Source organism: Solea solea, chromosome 20 (genome assembly GCF_958295425.1).
Source record: "Solea solea chromosome 20, fSolSol10.1, whole genome shotgun sequence".
In the NCBI taxonomy this organism is placed as follows: Eukaryota; Metazoa; Chordata; class Actinopteri; order Pleuronectiformes; family Soleidae; genus Solea; species Solea solea.
In genome coordinates, this window is record NC_081153.1 from 16,063,657 (window position 1) to 16,089,280 (window position 25,624).

Sequence of the window (25,624 nt, forward strand, 5' to 3'; positions counted from 1 at the left end):
AATGAACGAAAGTCATGTAAACGTAATATAAGTAATGTATTGTCAATTGGCAACCATGTGATTCACTTCACGTCTGTGGTTCTTGTACTTTTGTAAAGTTTTGCGCCCTCTGGCGCCACCTGGCGCACCGGAGGAGCAGAGAACGTTGTGCTGCCTTCATGTACTATCGGACATAGCAAACCTTGTATTAAAGCGTCCTAACGGCCAAAAGGTAAATTGTGTATAGACGAGGAACATTCTCAGTTTCCCTATATCGATCATCAGAAAATTCTTGGGAGACATCGCTGCCTTTCAAACGATTTCTGAGTTTATTTTCTGTAAAAACAAAAACAACATGCGTACACATGTAATGCATGAGTATTATTAAATACTGTTATATTTATTCTCCATTTTGCTTTGATTTTCAGTAACAAGCATATTCTTCTTATGTGTAACTTTTATAGCTATGGAGACTTTTATTGACTGTTATTTTATGAACATGATAACCTCGGGTGGAAAAGGAAACTGGGGATTACGTGCAACACGTGAAGTTATCAGGAGATCCCATTTTTTTGGGAGGGCTGATGTCACTCCAAAACTTACCTCACTCTCCTAAAGTCAACGCAGCGAGTACTAGCTCGCCTCCCGTTTTTCCGTTAAGTATTCGTTCTTGTTTTACGGATCAAAAATAATAAGAACAAACAACAACAGGAGGTGAATTTAACTGAAGAGCAACACGAAGTGGTCCGCGAGAAGCAGCGCAGACGGATTTAACAGCAGAACCCCGGCGGGACCTCAGACTCCCTCTCGCTCTTTGCGGGCAAAGGCGGCAGATTTTTTTTATTTTTAAAACTATAACACAAATAACAGAAAAAATGAATCGGAGCTTTAATAAGTCGCAACCTTTGCGAAATGTAGATTGTAACGCCGTGGAAGTGAAAAGCAAGGTGAGTGTGGACGTTCGCATATGTGTGTGCGTGTGTGTGTGTGGATTTGGGGAGAGAAAATATGAAAAGAGTTCACATTCACATGGTCGGAGCTGGAGTTGGTTAGACAAACTGTCTGCGTGTAACGGTACACATTTTTATCTTTTCTGTGATAAAGTCGTTATCTCGTGCCTGGGACGGGACCTGAACGCAGCACTCTGAGCATGTTTTCTGTAATTTGCACTGATTGTTTTCTTCTTGCTTCCGACAGAATGCAGATTGCACTGATTTGGCTCTTTTCCCCCAAAACCCCCCAAAACTGGCTTAGCATTCTTTATGTACAATCCAGTTTTTCTATACTAGTTTTTAAAATTTGGTCAAAAGTGTGCGTTTGCAACAACATTTGCATTCACTTCGGATTTTGTGAAGTATAGTTTCAGTGTTTTTAGGTCAGTGTGTAGCAGCTGCTTAAATCAAGTTAACCAGCAAGGTTGTTTTTTTAGAATCATATTACCATATTTAATATCTAATTTGTCAAGAGTTTAAATATAAGAAAAGTTGTTTTTTTGAATAGTTTCATTGTCTACAGTTCGTGTGTGTGTGTGTGTGTGTAGTCCTGACAATCCAATCCTGACCACAAAATAACAGTGAACTATTCTGAGTCTCAGGGACTTTTCTATAACCAGCATTTTTCTTCAGATTCAATCTAGCACAGTGACAACCCATTGTATAGTTGCGATTTAAACACACTACACATCCACGTGTCTGCACACACACATGTGTGTTTGCACATATATTGAATGAAAGTGTTCCTGAGTCACAGGTGACATGCCATGTATAATGTTGCAAGAAGTGACTTCACAAGTTCTTTGTGTTTTGGCTGCCCCAGTTTCAGAGGAGTGGTGGGAGGTTGACCTGGAGTCTTTGTTTGGTGCAGAAATGGTTGGTGATTCCTGAAATGATTTGAATTGAAATGATCATCAGTGTCTTCAGGTGTTGAGGCAGGGTCAGTTTCATCTTTGTGGTCACTGTGCTTCTGTGACGTAGAGCTCGATTGTGGGTGAGAGCTGCGTGGTGAAAACCGCCAGGTTGAGCAGCGTCCTCACCTCATCACTGCTGAGCTGACTCACTGTCCTATAGTAACGTCACATGTTTCCATTTTTGGATCCCACGTAATAACTTAAATTTGACTGTAATATTATGTTGCTCTTTCTGCGTAGGTTTTGTTATGAGCAGACTGTTGTGTGCTGAAGGCCGTGTCATACTCACATAAGTAAGAGAAGATAAGAAGTTTCACTTGACTAAGGGAGAGAATTCAGTCAAGGACATTTAAGTAAGACACAACCTTACTTCAGCTAAGGCAGCTAAGGATCCTGCAGCGTTAAGACACTCAAAGGTGATCTGTAATCTGGATGCATCCTCAACTTTTTAAGTGATCCTGCTCATAAACAAGCAGACCAGCAAACATACGATCTCCTTGGCGGAAGTAATAATACAAACATGCCAACACCAAATTACACAGCAGTTATTTCATTACCATTTAATAAAATGATCTTCTTCAGTCTTTCTAATTTTGGTTAAGAGATTTCCTCTTGAGCTCCATAAAGTTGTGGCAGCCATTTTACTATTTACTGTCTTTAGACCAAATAATCATTGAATCTAGAAAACTGGGGACATAGAGAAGTTAAAACTAGAAGGGAAACTGATTTGTTGTAGTTGTTCTCTTTGGTGTGCAGTAGCTTTCACAATCAGTCTTTCATGGCCAATCAACACTCCGGCAACCAGATGTCAAGAGTTTGACATCATGTCCCAGTTAATAGACGTAGTAATGTTAGGCATTCAAACCTGTTATTTGAGTCTGGTGTGGGGTTGTGTGTCTGGTTCTCACTGGTTCACATTTGGTTTTCTTAGTGGAAACTGCTCCAGTGATAAGCTTATCGGGGGTGACACTGTAGGTGTGTTGCTGTCTGTCCTGGAGCCTCAGCCAGGAGCTGGTTTCACTCATGTTAAGCTCTTATCAGAGACAGGGAGAGTGTGTGGGCCTGTTGGGGGTTGGGTTGGATTTTTTTTTCATCCTTTCACTCCTATTTTCTTTATACAGATTTTCACCAAATTGTATTTATATTTAATAACTTACTCGGTAGATCATTTAAAGTTCACGTTCCAAATGAAGCTTAATATGTAATTATGAGTCTTTAAATATGCCAGGAACCGTTGTTTACTTTTCCGGTGACTTATCGCTGTTCTCCAGAGCCTTAAACAGGGACAAAGCCAATACTGGTGAAATACAGAAGTCAGTTATCTTCCATTTCTCTCCACTGTGTCAGAGTTTTGTGTCTCCCGACGTGTTTCGACCTGTTGACATCACTTTCTCCTGATAGGCCAGGCGGACAGGTGATGTCACAGTCGTAATGATGTATTCTTAGGTTCGCGTTTAGTTCTGAAGCTCATGATTAATCGTTCCTTGTCGAGACTTGCTTGTACCCGAGGGCCATGTTCTGCTGGTGAAAACAGATTGTTCAGACCGAGCACTGTGCAGGAAAACATCCAGACTCTGCAGTGACGCAACACACTGATAATGCAGATGTGTATTAAGAGCTGATAAGTCAAATAATGAGGACGAATGCAATGTTAATTACACTTAATTCCTATTTTGGTTTCCCTTTTTGAGGTGTTACGTGAACCTGTTGAAGACGGACAAACCTGTTTGTCTGCTTCTTGTGTCGAATGTTGAGTGTCACACTTTCAAAAAGCAAGTTTACATACAGTATGTGGCTCCACTGGCTACAGTAACTTAGCTTGGCATCCCCCTTGTTTCCCAACATGCCCCCTCTTAAATTCATGTGTCATCTTCTAATTGCAGCACTGGTTAATGTATCCCCCGCTCTTCCACTCTCCTCCCAGAAAGTATACCACGACTCTCCCCTGTGCTCCTCTGTCAGCAGTTTTCTGTTCCCTCCCTCCCTCTCCCCCCCCCCAAAGATCTCCTGTCCTCTCTTCTCCTCTGCCGTCAGCTTCCCTCCGCTGTGAGCTGATGATTACAGTAACAAGCAGCACCTTTAGTCTACAAATTACCACTGTGATTCCTACACGGCTGCTACAGCAATTGTGCGTGTGTGTGGTTTATTGAACTGTGCTTTTGTGCCTCACTCGTATCGCTCCTCCTCACGTCTGTGCTTGACTATGACTCACAGACACACGGTGACCCTGGCGTGACCCTCAGCTGTGCTATCATTGGTGCTTTGCTGACCTCACCGGAAAAAGCTGTAGCACAATTGTTGTAGTGTGTTGGGCTGAGTCAGAGCAGATTCATATATCCTGCTGCTGCTTACTCATCCACCTGTGCTCTTCTTTTGAAAAGTTGCGTCCCACTGGGCAAAGTAACAAGTGATGCAAGTGACGTTTTTTTTTGCATTGACATAATCATGATGTGCATTCAGTTTACCTTAATGTATCAGTGAATATCATCAAATACTGATGTACAGCTGATAACTTGATTAATCCCTAGATGACAGTATTGACACAACACTCGTGTATTTACCCCAAATATGAAATGAATGCCGCATTCACACACTTGCAGAATAGCATGAAGAAGAAAATATAACTTATTCCGACTTCGGAGTGTTCATTTGTTATTTAATAAGCGCTAGTAAGTGCAGTGGCTGCAGATGAACTGAGTTAAACAGCTACTTTTATCCTCTCAGCAGTTTGTGAGAGGATAAGTGAAACCAGATATAAGCAGTGCATATTCTTGCAACTGACTCATGTGCTGCATTAATATTATTTTGATCTTTTCTGTCAGACATTCTTAAAATCGCTGACCCTGATGTTTTTTATGTAAAGGTCATGGCCAGAATTGTGACGGCGCTCTGCGGATTTCCACCCCGTTCATTTTATGTGTGCCAGTCAACTGTTTTAGATCAATACACGATGTTGTACGTCCCAGTTTCCTCTTCCTGTTTGGCCGTAACCACCATCTCTCTTTTTTAAATGTGCCCTTGTCTTCTGATCTTGTTTTCTCCTCCAGTATGGGGCAGAGTTCCGCCGTTTCTCCCTTGATCGCATCAAGCCCGGCAAGTTTGAGGAGTTCTACAAACTTATTCTGCACATTCACCGTATTGCAAATATGGAGGTGATGATTGGCTACGCGGATGTCCACGGCGACCTGCTGCCAATCAACAACGATGACAACTTTTGCAAGGCCGTGTCGACAGCTCATCCCCTGCTCAGGCTCTTCATACAGAGACAAGGTCAGTTATTTTGAGGTTTTAAGATGGCATCACTTCCTTTGTGAGTGTTTGGCCAGTGATGTGGGTCTCTCAGGGTCTGAACTAGTGAAGTATTCCACAGTGCTAAAACCCATTAGTTTTAATTAACATCGGATGGATACTTGTTTTCAAACATCCTGCAACTGACAAACCTATAAAACAATCATCTATTGTATTAGCTGCATCATGGGCTGCAGTTATTGTGCTGACTCGAATCAAGTTTCCCCTCTGAATATTTCTTCTTCCAATTATCGGTCGGTCTTCCCACTCTGGGAACTTGAGGCTTTTTTTTGTTTACTTAATGTGAGGTTTTCAGTGTGTCTCTGTATGTGTGTGTGTGTGTGTGTTGTATTTCCTGCCCCCTTATTGGCTGAATCAGTCTCAGTCTCTCCGTGTCTTATGCAGCGGAAGGGCTCGCAGGCAGATGAACACAGATTTTTCCCGCATACACACATGCACGCGCATACACACAAGTCAGTGCCTCTGCAGCACCATAGAAATCAGGTCATTGAGCAAACCCTGTATCCCGGCATACCAGACATTACAGAGAGACAAAAGATCTGTATGAAAAGAGAGAGACTCCTTACCGAGCGCCCTCCACTTCTCTGCATGTGTTTGTATGCGCGTGCGTGCGAGCGTGTATTTGTTCGAAGACAACATCGAAGTATGCTGAATGGTAACCAAGTGCTATTGCCCTTCTGTCTCCCCGTCTCTCCCTCATTGATCCCGGCTCAACTCAACTCTGGAGTGGGTCTTGACTGTCTGCCAGCCTGCCAGGGAGCATACCAATGAATCTATCACCATTCACTTCTATTCATACCCCCAATCCTTTATGGAATGTCCCTGGCTTGGTTGTGTAATGAACACGTACACTCCAGGGTATTGTTTAAGTTGTCTTCCAATGGTACAGATACAAAAGCTTGTCATGGTGCGGGAAATTATCTTGCTGCAGATTTCTTGTTTGAGCTGAATGAAACCATTGTATGTCACATAATTTAGGATTTTAGTATTACATCTTCCAACTCAGTCTTTACCCAATCGAAAAGATAGTAAAATGTAAAAGAAAATCTTGCGTAAGCCACTGAGAGTGTGACTTTTTATCAGTGTAATTAATACATAAGAGCCTAAACAAACAGCACACTAATTAAACTGCTGCTTGAAATCATGTCTTATGTAGGTCATTGTTTTATGCAAGCCAGCCTGCAAACTGCTTTAAAACACTACAGGAAACCACTGAGTTTTAGCAGTTGTTAGCAGTTCTTTACTCATCTCTCTGTCCTATCCTGCTGGACATCATTAACACTCGCATAAGACGCCCCTGTTTGACGAGATTTAGGTGTTCAACGAGCACGTTTGTCGGGATGTTTCACGCTCTCATTATGTCTTGTTCTCACTTTCTTCTGTGCTACCTTCCACGCTAGAAATCCTTTAAAACACCAGGGGTATTAAGGTGTAACTCGTTGAGTGACAGATTTGGTTCGGTCTTAAGATGAGGACTTATCTCGCGCGCTGTTGTGCTGTAAACACAGCGCTGACATGGTGATGTGGTTCAGGGGAATGTCCCGTGTTGTGAGTGATGCTGCAGCAGTATGAGCATCTTGAGCCTCACTGCAGACTATTGTTAACTGCGAGACAAAGAGGCGTGTGTATGTGTGTGTGTGTGACAGCGGGGGTACCTCATATCTCAGGAGATCGCTCCCTCCCTACACAGTGTGGTACATGTACGAGAAAGTGTCTGATAATGACTGGTCAGTACCAGTCTATTGGTCATCAGGTCATCATCAGTGAGTGAGCAGACCACCCCCGGTGAAAGAAAAGGCTTCACACACATATAAAGACACTATGACTCACCCCTCAGTCATAGCAGGGGTGTTCAGTGGAACGTTAACTGCCTTTCATATGGCCATGAGTGCAACAAGAAGAAAGTGAATTGGACTGTTCCCCTGACTGCTCAACTAAAGTTATTTTTCTTTCTGCCTCTTTTTTTTAAAGGCAAAAGATAACACTTCATTTGGACACACAAGCTGTCACAATGTGTAAAACGTGTCAGAACAAAATGTTCAGACCTTCGTGGGTACATTGTACAGGAAAGGCCTGTGTAATGGCTCCCAGTAGAGATGAAACGCAAAGAGAGACAAAAAGGGAAGGAGAAAAAAAAAGGACTACTTGAAGCAAGGCATCGCTAAAGTTTAGTATAAGTGGGATCAAGTTTTTGAGGAAGAGAGGAAAGAAAATGGACCGATATGCCCAGTGGTGTATCAAAGGTGTCTCTGTTGGGCTGGTCGGCTAAAAACCTTACGTATTTGTAATTAATTTCTCAGCAAATCAAACCTTCATCTTAACCTGACAAGAAGACTCTCTGTGAATGTGTGTGTGTGTGTGTGTGTGTGAGCACTTTTGCCCAGTCCAACAACAATAGGTATCATCGCACATGTTTCTCTTTTATCTACCTGACACCCACCTCCAGGGTTTACATAGCCATTGTTGGTCAGATCACTTGAGCACGCGCAGCAGTTGTGTGGTAATGCAGTGATAATCCCACTGACAATACCTGAGGTTTACACCCTGTGGGCAAAGATGGCATCCTCTTTAATGATGACCTGAGCACTCTTCAGTCAGAGTAGGTGTAATAACGATGGTATGTTGTTTTTATATTCAGAAGCTTTAGAAATCAGTTGATTTGTGGCGTTTGTTCTGTTTTTATGCTGTTGCTTCTATTGCTTTTATTGTATTTGAGCGCGTTTATGCACAGCACGAGTCCAAGACATATTTTCTTTTGGGAGAATATTGATTGATATTCAAAGTCAGAGCTACTCCAAAGTGAACGGAGGGCAGTATTGACGTTTTTATGGTACTGCAGCAAAAATGCTTATGCCTGCTTCTGTAAGAACTCTAATCGTATTTGTTTTTCTTTTGTCTTCTCTTTGTTTTTCTTGTGTCCATCTTTGGTCCAAATGAAGATATTCATGCTCAAAATCCCAATTTCATTATCCAGGTGTGTTAGTCCACCTGTTTGTTTCAAACCCAGTGTCTTTTGCACATCAAGTTCCCACGTTTAAAAACAACGTGAAAATAAAAGATCATGGGTCTGATGCATTGTTTAGGATTCAACAACATCTTTTGGTTGCACCGGAATATCCCTCACCTCATCCTTTCTGTCCAAATATGTTGGAGAACTCAATTAACTCAAAAGATGTTTAGTGTGTTCATTAAAGATATGTTCATCCAACATGGTGGTCTCTGTAGAGACCACCAAGGGCCCTTTCTGTGGTAATAACAATTTATACTTTCAGGGGATTGTGCATTCAAAAAAAACCCTCAGTATAAGTATTTCATATTTAATTTCTGCCAAATGGATCATTAAGAACTGGCCTAATGTTAACATATGTCTGTATTAGTAAGACCAAACCTATGATGAGACGTGTGAATTTGTAGAAAGTGGGGGAGGGGTCGTCGTTTCACAGAGGGAAGTTTTGTTACTTCAACATTTCTCATGCTTCCACACTTGCGCGCGCGCACACACACACAGAGTGGGGTGGGGGAGGGGTGGCCGAGCAAGTGATGGCAGGAGACTGACCTCATCTAAAGATTTGTGGCGAAAGAAGAGTTTGGGGCTAAAGCAGCTCTGAATGCTGAGGCGCTGGACTCCTGGTCTGGTCGATGCTGGATCTTAGCTTGGGGTCAGTCTTAGACATTGTTGGGAGTACATTTGGCTTCATTTGTTTCAGACGTTCAGACAGAATGTGCTCAGAGAATGGACATTATCACAGGTTTATCTAGGAAAAATAACATGAGCCTTAACTGCTCAGTCTTGTGCAAAGCTATGCAAATCCCCAACAATGGTCCATGTAAGCAGTAAAAACGTTAGAGAGAATATATGTTATCTTTTCAAGTGAATCCATTATTTTAATTGTCACTATGAATGGAGGTTGTTAAGATACTAACAGGCTTTTTGAGCTGGCAAACCTTGTCATAAGATAACACGCTTTGTTACTTCCCACACTACAGCAATGGTCTTGGTGAAGCTCTGTGTATAACGCTATGTCTTATATTTAATTAACGCATTACCTATAATTACATTAATGGTTAATTAATGAGTCTTTCTCAACCAAGTAAAACACTGAGCGGTTTTTGGAGCTCAGTTTTGAGGGGGGCTGGGGGGTTTGTAGTCAGTGCCAGTGGCCTGCACACAGACTAAACTTTCAACAAAAAAGGAGAGACCCTTGTTTGGTGAAGGGTTAAAAGTTTAAGTAAATAGAGCAGATGGGGTGGGCCAAGGTCGAGTCTGTGCAGCTCAATATCTAGCAGGCTGAGCTCCGGCAGCCCCAATGCTCTCCACACCTGTAAAAACTAAAAGGCCAGTTATCAACAGCAGCCAAACTAAAGAGAGATGTGGCACTACAGAATAAAACAGAAAAAGAAAACGTAACTGCAGCTGAGCCAGTTAAAGCTAAAAAGTGCAGACGTCCAGGCCGGTGCTGTTTCTCAACAACTTGGCCTGCACAGTTGCTTGGAGATCAAAGAACCGCTGGCGTTATTCCATGACTATGGCTGCGTTGACTGTCTGCACTCAACTTCTCTCCACACTCTCCACAGCGCCTTTAGCTTTTTTTCTTTTCGCATCAGTTGAATTGTAAATGTGTTGTAAACAGAACAAAGCTTGGCAGGCCGTGAATAAAGAAATGTCATTTACACTCGAAACTATTAACGGAGTACGTAACAGTAAAATGAATGCAGCATGGTGGAATTGTTTGAGTTTAGTTTCAGCGTATTAGTCATCACCTTTTTAAACCATATCTGTGCTCAGACGCACAGACTTGACATTTCTTCTAAGGATAAATGCACAAGATTTAAATAGTTTCCTAATTCTTACTCTGCAGTTGGAGTTTGAATTCCATCACAAGCAAATGAGCATTAAGAATAACAGCATTTTTTAGAAGAGGGTGTATTTCTCTTCAATGTTTAATGGTCTGTGAGGTGTGTGTAGAGATGTCAGAGGATATAGCAAAGGGTTGACCTTACCCAGACATGACCTGACCTAACCTTTCTATCTATGGAGTCACTCTGGCTCAGCTCTGCTCAACCATCAGCCCCACTTAGTCTACTTTATCCATTTTTCTTGCATGGAATCTGGTTCTTAATGGCTCAGTCTGTTGTTTATTGTCAAAAATAGAAACAGACAGACAGTTGTAAAGGAGATAATATACGGCCAAATTAAGAAATGCCACATGTGAAACAGAAACTCTACTGGCGTCACTATTCCTGAAACGGCTTCAGTCCAAATGTTGGAACAGAGAGGGCGTTTTTTTTGTTTTGTCTGGGTTTCTGGTTATACTAAGCAGTTTCTGCATTTACCGAATTTTTCTTAAAATCTTATTTCCTCTCATAAGGGAAGTTGCTCATAGACATGTCATTTCTTTAGTTCTCATGTTCCTCTGTGCTCTCAATATTGCTGTCTTTTTCATAATTTTCAAATGCTGTAATATTTTATGATATTTGAGCGCATGAACTCCCGCAGTTGTAATATATGTCAATAAAAAATTGTAATTGGATTTCCTTTTTCCCAAATTGCTCAGCCCTAGTCCATAAGAGGAACAGCTAGGATTAGCCAGCCAAACAATACATTCCCTTCTGTTGTCAAATCTCTGCCCCAAACAGTAAAAGTCATCGTCTGTAGCTGAACAGTGAAGTTAAGGTGCAGTTTTCTTTCAGTAAAAGTCATCGTCTGTAGCTGAACAGTGACGTTAAGGTGCAGTTTTTTTGTGATTTCTGGCTCGCTAACCTCTGGCTATCATCTCTGCTTCAGTTTGCCTCTCCAGCTTGTTGTGAAGACTCTGGTCACGTGTTGCAAGGTGATGGGTATGATACACGCAGTGAAGCATTCCATGCTGTCTGGACCAAATGATTTGTTGCGTTTGTTGCTGTGCTGTAAAAGCAGTTGTGCCAATCCACTCTGATTTATTCCCTTCCCCGTCTCTGTGATTTTCTATTGGTCATTTGAACAAATCCTGTCAACACAGCTGGCAATTCACACCAATACACTCAGGCTTTATGAGAAAAGAGGAGGTGTGTGAGAGAGAGTGCTTTAGTCCACATGGCCTGTTCTCTGGATGGGATTGTGCTACAGATGTGCCAACATGTCAGCGCTCAGTCGTAGTAGCTGGAGGTTAAAGCTGTGCCCCTGTACCTTTTGATCCATGTAAAAAAAGGAAAACCGCCTCTTGAATAATTAGCATTGGCTCTTTATCCCAGCCAAATCACTCTAAGCTGATTTATTCCTCGGACACCGGATTAAACTGGATTGTTTGATTGATGTAGATCAATCTGACTGTATCGATGCCGAGGTGCAGCTGTTGCTCACTTGTGATTCGGATGCTGCTTTGTAGATTCATGAGATTCATGACAAAAGCGTCCCAGCCACATGATGGGGTCTGTTTTGATCACGTTACTATGTTACTGCCTCACTGTAGCATGTGTCTCTCTTCAGTCATTAGTAATGATTTGTGAGTGCTGTCTGTGGCTTCCACTACCTTTTGTGCTCCTTTGAGAGCAGCCTCAGGCTGTGCAACATGGACCTGGTTTAGTAAAAAGATTCACTATGGTACAACAGGACTACATGCTGCCTACTGCTCCTTGAAGGAGACAGCAGCTGTGTATTTTTCTTTTAAAGCCCATCTCTGTTTTCCCCCCTCTCGTGTCCTTTTGTTTTCTTTGTTACATCTCCACGCTTCCGTGCTTTCACTTTTCCCCTGAGCCGTGTTGAAAGTGCAGGATTCCTGTCAGACTAACTTCAGCAAAATCCTGAAACCCCGTCCATTTTATCGTTTCGATCTGCCTTCAAGAATACTGTTTTAGGTGTAGCTGCATGACCTTTTCACATCGGAGCTCATGCATTGCTCACTTGTCGGTGGGGGTGATGGAGAGAAAACCACGGCAGACAGTGGGGAGTCAGTCTGACAGTAAGAAAGACAGACAGGCATGGGAAGGGAAGAATGGTGGGAGGAGTGGGCAGGTTGAGTCCACCTCCATCCAGTGGTCTGGCTGTTTTCCTCCTTTTTCAATCTGAGTCAGCTGAAATCAGGAACAGGGGAAGCCCGAACAAGCTGAGGTGCCACAAGCAAATGTCATGTACATCATGAGACAAAAAGCCCTTTTACTGGAGCCTTCTTTTCTCAGCTTTAGACATAAACTTTGATGACATATCTCGAGGGCAGCAGCAGGAGAAATGTCAGACAAGTTCAGGACCAGTCAGTGTAAGAAATCTGCCCCCGTTTCTACTGGAGAAAAAAGGGTCTCCGTGCCATAAAGCCCTTTTTTTAGGTGCTGTGTGTGGGCTTCTCCATAAAACCTGCGTGTGGCCTTTTCTCTGCATGTCTTCAGACAATGCCAGCCAGAGTTAAAGTGTGATGGAGATGCCAGGAGCAGAACAGAGGAGCGGCAGCCATGTCCGACGGGGAGCTGCCCTCTGACTGTGAAGACACGACAAAACCAGCTTGGATGATGCCGTAAATCATGTCAGCTGGCACAAAAGGAGGCTAACGTCAATGTGCAGCTAGACACAGACATACACACACAATGTCTGATCCACTGCATCCTTTTCATACTGTGTGTTTGGGATTTTAACCATAACACGGCATATTGTTAAAGAGGATGCAAAGAAAATTCCTTTTAGACTATGATTGTAGTGCATTTCAGACCAACACATACTGAGTCCTCTCTCGTCTTGCAGGGGAGGTGCCTTTTGTTTTAATTAAACATGCGAGGGCGGTTGGTGAAACTTCATTGGTGTTTGTGTTTCCTAAGTCCCTGCTTTCATTTTGGTTTACGACCCCACTTTGAACTGACTATCCGCTCCCCCGCAATGAAGTTTCCAGACATTGTGGGACAGGAGTTGTCTGTGTCAGGGCCACTCCTTCGATATGTTTTGTCACTTTTAATGAGTTTCATACTCTGCACAATTCATTGCAAATAATTGGGTCAATATTTGTTAACGGATACTAAAAATATTGAATCATTATAATACTTTTGTGTGGCATTAACAGTTGAGATGCAAACATTTTTCACAAATCCTCACAATCTGTCAAAATGATCCCAATCACATTGTGTAGCTCTTTTTCATCCTTTTACTGTTGTATTTCTGAAAGTACACTTTGACAGTGTCCCCTTTGTGGTTTTTCTGTGAGCAGAAAATATCATTGTTCTGGGTTTGTAGAAAATCAATGATCAAAACTGGTCTGATGTTTGACATGCAAATTCCCCTGTTGTTGCTTTTCAGTTCTTCATATTTGTAAAAAATGAACGTACACATCTGCTCTCAATTCAGAAACGCCTCAGCGTCTGGACAAAGTGTCTGTTGTGACTGCTCTCATTCTCAAAAATCCAGTGGCTCAGTTGAAGTTGACCTCACACTTTATCTAAATAAGCCCAGAGACCTAGTCCTCGGAAATTGTATGCTGGATGTGATGAATATAGCCGGTCCTTTGGGGACAAACAAACAACTTCCTAAAGTCACCACAGCAGCAGCACAGCCACTTCTCCGCAGTATGAACCATCAAAGAGACAAATGAGATTAAAATGTACTTCAAGGCCTCATTTCTCTTTGTTCATTTACAGGCTGAAAGTGGATCGAGATCCTATGACATGTGTGACCTAGATTTGTGTGTGTGTGTGTATTTTGGTCTTTGTTTATGCGTTTGTTTATGCTGTCATAAAAATGAGAATACAGGGCTTGTTGGGCTCCTGTTTTAACTTTGTTGGACAGCAGTCTGGATAAACACAGCTGTTTATCTACACAACAGAATTCCACGTTATTGTAGAACATTTCCAGAACAATAGAGAAGATATTCCCACAGAAAATGAACTTAAAACAATAATATTACAGAATGTTTTCTACTTTACTATACTTTTTATATATATATATATTAACCAGATTTAAATTGAAAATGCATTAAATCTGCTCCGTATACATCTGTCATCCACATTACTCTGGTGTTATGTAGTCAAAATGGCTGATTTCTCTGTTTTAGTCTGGGCAGACAGTGAGGGCTTTGAAATTACGCAGTTGCCCACATTCATTCCCTGATCGGTTCTCATGAACCACAACTGTGAGCCAAAAATATTTAACATTTACATTCAGTTTTACCTCCTCTTCAGTGTTATAACAGAAATCCTTGCTCTTACTTTTTGCCATTGTCTTTTCTCATATTAGTGAACTCTCTGAAATGTGTCTGGACGCAGATGAAAGAAATGTGCTTTTCCAATGCAAATGTAATACTATAAATGTAGCATTAGCATGAAGCTGTCATGCTTTTTGCACACATTACACAAACCGAGGTGCTTGTCGTTGGATGTCTCTATAAATTCTCATTCGCTTTTGCGCTTTATGCTGAGTTAATCTGTGACTGTAGCTTTACACTGACTATGGAGAAATCCAAAGCTGGTAATAATTTGATCATTTTACCAGAATGTTAGTAGATGTGTTTCCAAAGTTTAAACTTTTCCTTTTAAAATCAGTTTATTTTGTCAGTTGCTCAGAGTCAAAGAGCAACAGAGAAAAGGCAGCGATGCCAGTTTTACTCTTTGTGGTCATGTGGTCACCCTTTAGGCAATCTGGCCTTCAGATTTGTCGTGTCACAGTGGATATTTACTCTGTCCATCTCTGTGTAAATCTGCTCATGTTTTCCTTCAGTCTGTGCTCGGACAATACTGAAAATGGTTGAATAAGAGAATGCAGTGGAAAATTCCCAGGCCCAGTTTAGAACCGAGCCATGAGCAAAGTGAGGGAAGAGGGTGCACATTTGGGGTTAGAGGGAGCAGGGAGTATAGACGCTGGGTGGGTGTTGGTGGGTTTCTGAGGGAGGAGTTGCTGGTTTGTGCAGAGATGGATCGCTGTGAGACTGCTCACTGCAGTTCCTGTTTAATTACAGCTGTAGTGAATGACAAGGCCAGGCATGCTAGCCCGTGCATCTGTGAACACACTAATTCACATATGCTAATGTTATGTCCCACTGAGGAAGTCCAAGTTCACCTCACTTCATCCAGGTTTGCTTAGAAAGAGTCACTGATGTACACATCAGATCAGAATCCTCAATTTCCTCTCTTTTTTTCTAAGGAACTTAAAATCAATGTCACTCAGTCATTAAGTAGATATTACTTTTAAAATACGGCGTATCATTTCTAAATATTAATTTGAACTACCGGTACACAGTGCTGAGACATCTGCTTCTTCTGGCCTCAGAAACATCATGAGCAAGTTGAGCCCTAAGACCTAGCTCGCACAACATCAACCTTGCCTCTGCAAAGGGTTATTTTTGGAGTCCATAATTACAAAGGAGGGACTGACTTTGCCTCACGAAAGCTCATCTGCAGCAAACGCACTCACCACTGGCCCGGCTTTGGGTCTACTGTAGTCGTGCTCATAATCACTGCTCATAACTCACCTTAAACTAAGTTCATAAAAGTCTCATCTCCTCTTTCTAATCAAAGTAAATCACATAACTTCCCACTTTGCTCTGAAATGACGGGAGTCTCTTGTGCACTGTGCTGCCCCCGGTGCACACGGCAGTCTCATGTGCTGGGAATCTGTACATTGCAAACATGCACAAACACAAACACACACCATCTGCCTCCAGAAACCAGTCAAATGTGTTTGGCCCCATGTGAAGTCATTTATTTTTCCCCATTTGAAGTTTACTCTCCCTGAGGCATGTACCATCCACAGCTAAAACCACTTAACTTAAAAGTCTGAGGAAACGTATACAGACTGTGTTCAAGTGTACTCTTCAATGTTTGTATATATGGATAATGTAAGGAACAGGGTTTTTTTTTCTCTCTCTCTCAGTTTTTATTTAGTGCAAGACATGAGTAATTTGTTCACGGTGAACAGACAATCATTCTTTCAACATTACAAAAAGGCATATTTATGTTGTATATGACTCAGCCAGTTTAGTATATGTTGGAGTAGTTTATACGTACTAGGGTTTTCTTTGCTGAGAGGGAGTTGACTGTTTCTGTAGTGTTGTTTACTTTTTTGATTTCCCCCTGTGGCTTAGCCACACTGACAAAATCTGAGGCCACTTTGGTGTTTGTTTTTTCTTTTAAGGGGAAAAAAAAGAGGGACTGCATTTTAGAGTTATTTCTATGTTTTCTGACGGCAGCCAGTGCTGAAAATGACAGAATTCAGCTGATGCCTTTTAAAACTCTAGATTATGGTGATGAAGAGGATTATACAACTCTGCGTGTGTGTGTGTGTGTGTGTGTGTGTGTGCATGCGTGCTCCACAAATTAAAAGAACAATTACAGCTAGCTCAAAGTACAGCCTTATGTAGGTCACGAGTCTAAAACAATGAGACAAGCGGTCATGCCCCACACCAGTCTGGCAGTTCTTAAGCCATAACATGATCTTCACTGCTTCGATTGGCTGTAAATGCAGACAGAGGTTTTTTTAATGATTGGCTATTATATTATATTCAACATTAAAGTAAATGACAACGAGCGTCTGAATGACACGTCTTGTCCTTGGCAACATTGATTACTCCTGGAAGTTCCAATTTGGCCATAAGGTACTTGATTTTAATGCTGTACTATATAGTCTGTCTTTAATGATCGGTTCAATGACTCAGAACAACACAAGCTCCATTTTGTTTCATACTTTTGATTAATATGTGCAGACCTCATGATCAGCTAACTGTTGATGTTTTAGGAGATTAGGAAAGATAGCTTCAGGGTAAGTAGGAGTGCATCTCTTAACTGAAGCCTTGTGTACCATAAATGAAGTGAGATGATTGTCAAGTGAGTAATTCTGACCCCCGCATCGTGATGATGAATGAAGATACAAACATCAACCTTAATAAACTTTGATAAATTGCATTTTTACCCAAAGCCCTCCTAAAATACAGGCTCACCAGCTCCTGAGCTGACTCACACATGTCTGGAATGGACAGACATTGTGAGAAGATGCAGCCCCTTCTCCCACACACCATCCTCTCCTCCTCCTCCCCCCGAGTTGGTGCTTGATTTAGGCCAACTCAGCAGTAGAGGATAGGAGAGGAAGGAAAACAATGGAGGAGGGGAGGAATGAGCCCTGACTCTTGTGCTGATATGAACTGTGTCCCAGAGACCCGCTCTAACAATGGTCACTGACAGCTCATGGGGGAGAGAGAGATACAGAAACCTGATGAGGTAAACTACAAATGGAGGCAGTGGAGCAAAGCAGGAGCAGGAAGAACCGTGGATATGTGTCACCACACACAGGAAGTGTTTTGTTATGCTGTTTGGTTGTGTAAGACAGGGTGTTGGTGTTTTCAGGTGCAGGGGAGGATGGTAATGAGGCCTGCCCTGACTTGCAAAGGACTTGCCCTATCACAAACTGGGAATGGGGGGGGGGCCTCACCTGGAGGCCGTAAACGGCATTTTCAGTGACCCTTGTTCTTGACTGAGAAGAGGTCAATGAGAGAGCCTGTGCTAATGACAATGTCCAACACATAGCTGTGCAAAACTCATGGATTTAAAAGGATTAAGAATGGTAGCATTACTCTTCTGTCTGTAAGTGGACCAGTGTGACTAGAGCCTTTTTACACAAATGTTAGTATAACTTGAGAGTTTAACGCGGGTGAACCTGTTTAATTGAGTTTTCCATGAATTGTGATGTCACTAACACGCCAGAAATGAAATGAGTAGGTGGAAGCTCAGTGACATTGTTACGGTGGTGACTCTTGTGTGTTTTACTTTGGTCCCTCTTTCAGTGAATTGTTCAACTAATCTGATTGATGACATCAAAAATATTAAGTGCTGTCCCAAGTTGTAAAGAGTAAAGTTTGTGCACAAACATTCATAGGCTAATAGCTATAGCAAGCTAGAAAATGGGTCTGGAAATGATGCAGGAATTTGTCGCTGCCAGAAATTAAGCAGACAAAGTAGAAATTAGCATGTTCACCCATTTTTTTGAGTTCCAACTAATGCCAAAGCTAATAAAAAAAGTAATTTGACCTGGGAGTGAATGCCGATTGACCATAATCCCACTAGTTAAAAAAACATTGAAACCTGTGTTAAAATGGCAATGTGTGAGCACATTTTTGTGTTTCTTACTTTCTGAAAATCCTGACGTGCTGTTTAGGGCTAGGTTCAGGAGTATGGGCCTGTAGTTGTAATGTTTGAGGTATAAGGGGCTAGGAGAATGCATTCTGTCACTAAGTGTCCTCGTGTATGTGTGTGTGTGTGTGTGTGTGTGTGTGTGTGTGTGACTGTCTGCCTGGACAAGGATGAATAAAACGTGATCTCATCTGCCTTTGAAGATAACGTTTTTTCTGGCCTCTTATAAGTCAAGTAGTAGCGTGAAGGATTATTTTTCTTGCTTGTGGTGTGAATGAGCCGAACGTCCCCAGGGGCAGCTTCATAACAAAGGATCACTTTTCCTGTGGGTTGATGTAAGACCCTCTCAGCAAGACATATTCTATGAAAACGGACAGTCTCGCCCTTTCCTCATTCTCTTGCTGTCTGCTCTTCAGGCCGCTTGTTTACTACTAAACAAATTGAAACTGGCTCACGGGGAGCGTTATGAGTTGCTCATATTGTCACTTGTTTACAGAGGGAAATGTGGCTATTTTTAAGTCTGTGTCTCTCTGCTCACTTGTCTCCTTTTCTACATGGGTTTTCTGAAGTTTAAGGAGGACGAGGATGAAGTTAAGAAAAGTCAAGTAGAAGTCAGCAAAGTTGTGTTGCATAATATAATGTAATCTAATATACAATAAAAAGCAAATAAAAGTATTTAATACTGATTTAATTAGGTTTAAACAGCACAAACTACTGTGTCCTCTTTACACGTGAGTTTATTATTTTTAGCTCTCCCTGCTTGTTTGAGCTGTTTTTAATCAAATTCCTCTGTCCTGTTTGCATATATTTAAGCAACCTGAATAAATTCAACACAACTCCAACCTTGGATTGGCTTATTCATTTTTGTAAGGCAATAAAATAAGCAACATGCTCTGGAGCTCATTAAACAAGATTGTGTGTTTTTGAAGAGTCTTGTTGTGGTGGTTCTGCAGGAGAAGAGGATTCATGCAAATCTTTAAGTCTGAACTTCTCACACTGGCACTCTTTATCACTAGCATTGACTCCCTCGAACAGAAGGCCAGACAGGTGGTAGGACTCCAGTCCAAGTCTGCTGCTGTGACCTGTGTCGCCACTACGGTGACGCAATGTATTTCCTCTTACCTTCTCTTTGCCAACATGCCTGAAAGTGTGTTCTTTGTCATATGGCTGAGAGACATGTGTGTGTGTTTTGGAATGTTGAGTCACTCTCTGGCTTTATTGTTTGGTTTGAAATTAACAACCCGACTCGTCTCTTCAGGAAAGATTAACTTGTGACATTTTATTTATATCTTTGCATTGGTACGAAGCAGAGACGAGCTCGTGTACCTGTGGGCCAGATGGAGTGGAGGCTTAGTGGAACTTAAATCAACAGCATGTGTTTGCCCAGTTAGATTCAAGCATATGACCGACAAAGAGGCAGCTGCATTAAAACCAGAAGCAGTAGTTTGGGGAGGAAGCAGGAAAAATTGTAAACCCCCACCACCACTTTTTTTCTCTTGAAGGAGGGGAGGGTACCTGATGGAGTGTAGATTGTTCCTTTTGAGGAATGCAAGACCTGTCTCCTCCATCGCTCTTCTCTTCCTCCTTCTTTGATGTTTTACCCTCCTCTGTCTATGTCAGCACACACACAAATGCAGGTTAATCTCCTTACGTATGCACATGCTCAGTCCTACTCCCTTCTTTAAATACCTTTCTCCTGTTCTTAACCTCTGTTACCCTAATGATTTGACCTGACATTTGTGTTTGTGTGAATAAAGGTGCTGGTGCTGTGTGAGGTCCTGTGAGAGTACCGACAATAAGTCCATGTAAAAGTGCCTTATGGCCTTATGGCCGTGTGTGTGTGTGTGTGTGTGTGTTTTGTGGGGGTGGTGATACCTGTAGCGAATCTTAAACCTGTGACTCTCTCTCTCCACCACACTGAGAAGCAGACGAGGCAGCTCCATTTAACTTGTCCCAGATGTGCAGTTCAGCCCCTGCAGTGTGCTGCAGTAACTAGTAGTGAAATGAGTGGAGGCAGTGTGTGTGTGCTAAGTGAAACATATACTGTATGTATGCTACAGCTTTGTTGCGTTCTCTTAGAAAATGGTTTCACTTGACGCTCTTATTTACTGAATGTTTTGTGCCTTTATGTCTTTTGAGTCTGTGTCACTATGGCAAAATGAAGGAGTTTTGCATACAAGGGTTCGTCTGTCTGTTTTGGACAGATTTTGTAACTGCAACAGCACGAGAACTGTGCAAGATGCAGTCACAAATCTGCACAGGTTTGGAAATGAGATACTTCCTCACTTAAGTACCAACTACTTGCATAACAAATAGTTGGTAATAATCAGAAGAAAGTAATAGAGCCATGATATCTATGTGATCTTTTTTTGGAATCATTCATAGTTCAAGTAAAATACCTTCTTCAAAGTACTAATATATTGGAAATGTAATTAAGCAACTCATGAACTGAATTAATTAGTAACTGGAGCAATCAGGTAAATGTATTGTACCTCACTGTATACATATAAAGTAGCTTTACAAATTTAAATACGGAGGTATTTAGTTCCTTTTTAAGCATTGTCTTTATGATCACTCTCTCTTTTGTGTGCACCTAAAATAACAGAGCATGCACAAGATCACTAGACTGTTCCAGTAAGTTCCTACCCAGACTTTCAGAGAAGCCTTCGATTTTTAAAGACGTACGTTTATCGAGCTTCTCCAAATTTCCACCCGGGCCCTGCCTCAACCATCCCTGCAAGAATGTGAAATATGTTTGCATGTTTAAAAAAAGTCCATCTTTGTTCTGTCTGGATTCTTTTTTTCCATGTTAGTACTAGCTGGATGTCTTGGCAGCAGTCGGGCCCCGAGCATAGATAGACTTCCCAGGCGTCTCCAACACGGAAGAGAGGAGACGTCCAAGAATACTCATTTACTAATTGTTTTGGTTTATCCTATGCATTTCTACATGTCGTTCCCACTGGAAGGGGCTCCATGCATTTTGTTGCAACTAAACAGAAGTGCATTTTTTGTATTTTGCTACAGTTCCATTTTATTGGAAGGATATGTAGACATTTGCTGTTCAGTTTTATTTTGTTGGATTGTGTTTGGATTTGATGTATGAAACCACTGGAGAGTCGTGAGGAACAACTTTTTGTGAACCCACGCTCGAGGAGATAAAAAAGCTCTCTGCATTTCATTTAATTATGTCCTTTCTAATCCAAACGGGTCAAAAAATACAAATGTACAAAGGGGAGTAATGTATCAGTGTTTTTTTATATTTATATATATATATATATATATATATATATATATATGTATATGTGTATATATATATATGTGTATATATGTGTATATATATATATATATATTTATGTATATATGTATATATATATATATACATACATATATACATATATATGTATGTATATATATATATATACATACATATATACATATATGTATGTATATATGTATATATATGTATGTATATATATATATGTATGTATATATATGTATATGTGTATATATGTATATATATATATATATATGTATATGTATATATATATTTACAGTGCATACACTTTAATCTGCAGCATTGAAATGGGCTGCCTCATTCTCACCGCCATAGCTCTGTTCTGTCATGTGCTGTTTCACCCCGTTCTACTTGACGCCATATTCCTGGTGGTTTTGAAAGTGAGGGGCTTCCAGCTGTGGGTGCGTGTGTATGTGTGTGTCTGTGGGGCCCGGGAATGAAGCCCACTGCCACAGCATCCAGTGACCTAATGCAAAAGGCAGCAGGGGCCATCTCTATTCCCTGTGTGTGTGTGTGTGTGTGTGTGCTTCGTCTCTTTCTCTCCCCAGTCTATGGTCTCTCCTGTCACTTAGCGCTTTGTCACGCTTGGCCGGGGATCATGATGGAAGCTTGGGGGGGGGGGTTTGGGGTGCAGGAATGTCACTTGCGTAGATGGACTGTAGCAGAATAGACACAACATCAAGCCTGAGGTTGTTGAGTTTGAGAACAGTCATGAACTGATGTTTTTAACATCATTCATGTTGGAAAAAAAAACAACTTCCACGACAGTAACTTTTAAAGCATTAAGAAGGTGGCCTTTTTTCAGCTGTAGTGACTATGCACTTTTTTTCATAATCCATGTAGGGTTTTTATACAGTTTATGGTAAAGTTGTACTTTATTTGCTTAACAGCACTTTCCATTAAATAGGTGAAACTTCTGCAGTAAAATATCTAAAAACAAGACTGTAATGTAATGTGTGTTATACAGTTTGTTGAATGGTGTATTTCAATAGGAATCTGTATTTCTACTCGAGGTAACTGACCTTTTTACTTTAGTCACTTTTTAATGAAATCTCTCCCCCCACCCCCACGACACACTACAGTAAGGAAGGAAATATTCAATACTACGTTAGTTCTTGTGTTGTTTTTGAATTTTTGCCATTTGCTGCAGATTCTGCGGTGGAAGCTCTCCCCATAGAACTAGTTCATAGTCCTATGAACTGGGATTTTTTGTCATTCTCTTATTGTTCTGATTGAGAGACCCCTAGTGGCAGAAATTACCCAGGCTACTGTTCCTAAATCAAGATGTTAATTCTAGCATTTAATTAGAATTTCATATGTGCTTAATTTATCTCTCCGCATGGTCCGGGGTCGCCACAGTAGTCACTGCCTCTGTGAAGCCGTTTGAAAGGAGATTGTGTTTTGCAAAGTTGCTCGGCCAAGCTGCTGGTGCTCGGGGTCATATCACCGAGTAAAAATATCATCACCAGGCGGGTCACACCCTCGAGGGGCCACCTCTAAAGCCATTAGCAGGGTGTTGATGTTGTCACCTCCACACCAAGTCTCACACGATTGTAATAAAAAGTATTTTCACTCTTAAAAAAACAAGTTAATAAACTTGTGATCCAGAAAATAGCTTTTGAATTCAAGAAAATTACAAAAGTTGTCGTCCTCAAATAGATTGTACCCGTTATGAAGATTTAGTAAGGAAAATACACGAAACATAAACTTTATAATAAAAAGGAAACACAAAATGAATTTGCTTAATATGAGCAAATGCAATTCACGGCAAATATTATAATGATAATGCACATTTAATAATATAAACATTTTAGATCGCTACTGTAGTTATGTTATGCTGTAGTTACATTTGTGACCACTAATACTAAAAGTATCTTAAAGTAAAATAAAAGTGAATTATATTGGATTATTAGATTTTCATTCATTTACACATGTGCAGTCATGTGCCCACAAATCACTCATAAATGAAGGTCATATAGCTTCTTCATGATATTTCCACTGCCAGCGCAGGTACTCAGTGAGCCCACTTTCACAGAGTCCCGTGTGAAATATCACACTTGAAGCCCGCCCCAAAACCCTTTTTCAAACATCATTAGTCTGAAGGTCTGTGTTGTTATCGTGGTGTCGCTCACCAGTCATATCAGTCGTGTTGTGACATTTTCCCTTCTGTAAAACACACACGCACTAACAGTGGGTAACAGTGCTCTCTTTCACACACTCTCACACACACACACACACACACACACAAACACACACACATGTGCGCGTACAATACAAAGCCCCGGTTGATAAATACTATTATGCATATTGCAACACTGCATCACACGTGAAATGAAGCGTAGAAAAGTTTTGAACTACTTTGTCTGAATGGATGTTTGTTTCTGTTTTGGTTCATTTCCATCGTCTTTTGACTCTTGTGTTTACAGTCGTGTCAAATCTGTAGTGAGTGTAAGAAGACCTGCCAGGAACAAGTGTGTGTGTGAGCCTTAATGGCTCATCATAAAACCCTTTAGATTCCTGTCTTTTTATGGGAGATGGAAAGTAGTAGCACTTTAAAGGGCCCTTCTTTTCACAGCGTTGGTTTTAACTAGAGGTGGGCTGCAGTGGAACAAATACTCTTTTTCTTTTTTTTTTCTTTTGCCCACACTTTGTAAACTTGAAAACAGGTTGGGACAATCAAGAGCTACCAGGGGCAACAAAGATACCAGTTGTATCCTCCGGAATGGACTAGTATCACACAAAAAGTCTGCAGAATACATTTCCTGCCTAATTCAAATATGACTGTCAGGTCTATTCAACATTATTCTGGTAATGGATCACATTATTTAAAAAGTATACCTGCAAATTTAATCCAACCTGTTCAGAAACTTTTAGAAATACACTCCTTTAATCTCATACACACACACACACAGTAAGAAAGAGTGTCCACGAGCCATGGTTTTCACCTCTGACCCTCCTAGAGCCATGTTAGCCAGTGGTTAGCCTGTATTCCTGAATGAAACCTCTTCCCTTTACGTCTCACCGTCACTTTCTGACCTTCCTTCTTTATCCACAGAGCTGTGTCAGAGCTCTCATGTTCCCCTCGCTGATAGTCTTAACCGCAGATGTTTAATGTTCTTTAAGTGAATGAATGTTTTTTCCGTCTCCGTCAGCATTTAGCATCATTATTAGCTGGATTTTTATCCCCCCCCGCCCCCCGACCTTAAGTTGAGAACAAACTGAAGTTGAGGATAAATGCAAACAGCTGGTGGGTGCATGCACACTATGCATGCACCCACTATGCTCCTCGATTGTGTATCATCCAAACTGGGTTTTTTTTTTATTATCAGTAAATTCATTGTTAAATATCATCGTGGAAATACTGTAATACACGTAATTGAAGCATGTTTTTCTAATAGGATTTGGTTGCAAGGTGCTGTTGAGCCGGCAGATGCCTGGCATTGACTCGCCACGGTTTGATCAACGGGTTCACGTTGGTTTACCCATCATGCTTCAGTCTAGCCGGGATTAGGGATGTCAGGAGTTGTTAAGATAACCTTTGTGTGATCAGCCGGAACATGCTCACTTAGCCCAGCTCGGTCTGCACCACAATCTGTGTGTGTGTGTATGCAAGTTAAGGAAGTTCTGCCACTGTTCTTATTTATCTTAATTGAAGTAATTAATAACCTTTTTTTATTGGAAATTTTAAGTAATTCTCTTGCATTTTTGATAGGATTTGTTTGTCACATGTGATTACAGGAGTGTGTGCAATGTAACCACTGAAATTGTACACCGTCTCAGTAACAGAGAACATAATGTGTGTAACTCTGTAATGGAAAACCCCTTTTTTTTCAGACCGATGAATGCTTTGGTCCAGATTATAAGAAATGCCAGCCCTGCAGACAGACAGACATAGACAGGCAGGGATTTTGCTACTGTAGTCTGATTCTCTGCCTCAACAATTTCATTTATTTGTTGATTCCATGACGCTCCAGTGGTTTTACTCAGTAGGAGAATGCACAGTAGCTCCAGGTTTGTTTGTCAAAGACGGGAAACTGATTCTCACATTTGGAGGAAGTGAATTCTTA

The 25,624-nt window shown here is 41.3% G+C and overlaps 1 protein-coding gene across 1 annotated transcript in view; it reads left to right on the forward strand.

Moving 5' to 3' along the window:
* The first annotated feature begins 554 nt into the window (after positions 1-554).
* Positions 555-25,624, forward strand: part of pard6gb (par-6 family cell polarity regulator gamma b) — a 29,871-nt gene continuing 4,801 nt past the window's right edge. Inside the window, exons 1-2 of the mRNA XM_058620054.1 lie at positions 555-926; positions 4,933-5,155. Of these exons, the coding sequence (XP_058476037.1) occupies positions 855-926; positions 4,933-5,155 (295 nt within the window). The 5' untranslated portion in view covers positions 555-854. The remainder of the gene's footprint in view (positions 927-4,932; positions 5,156-25,624) is intronic.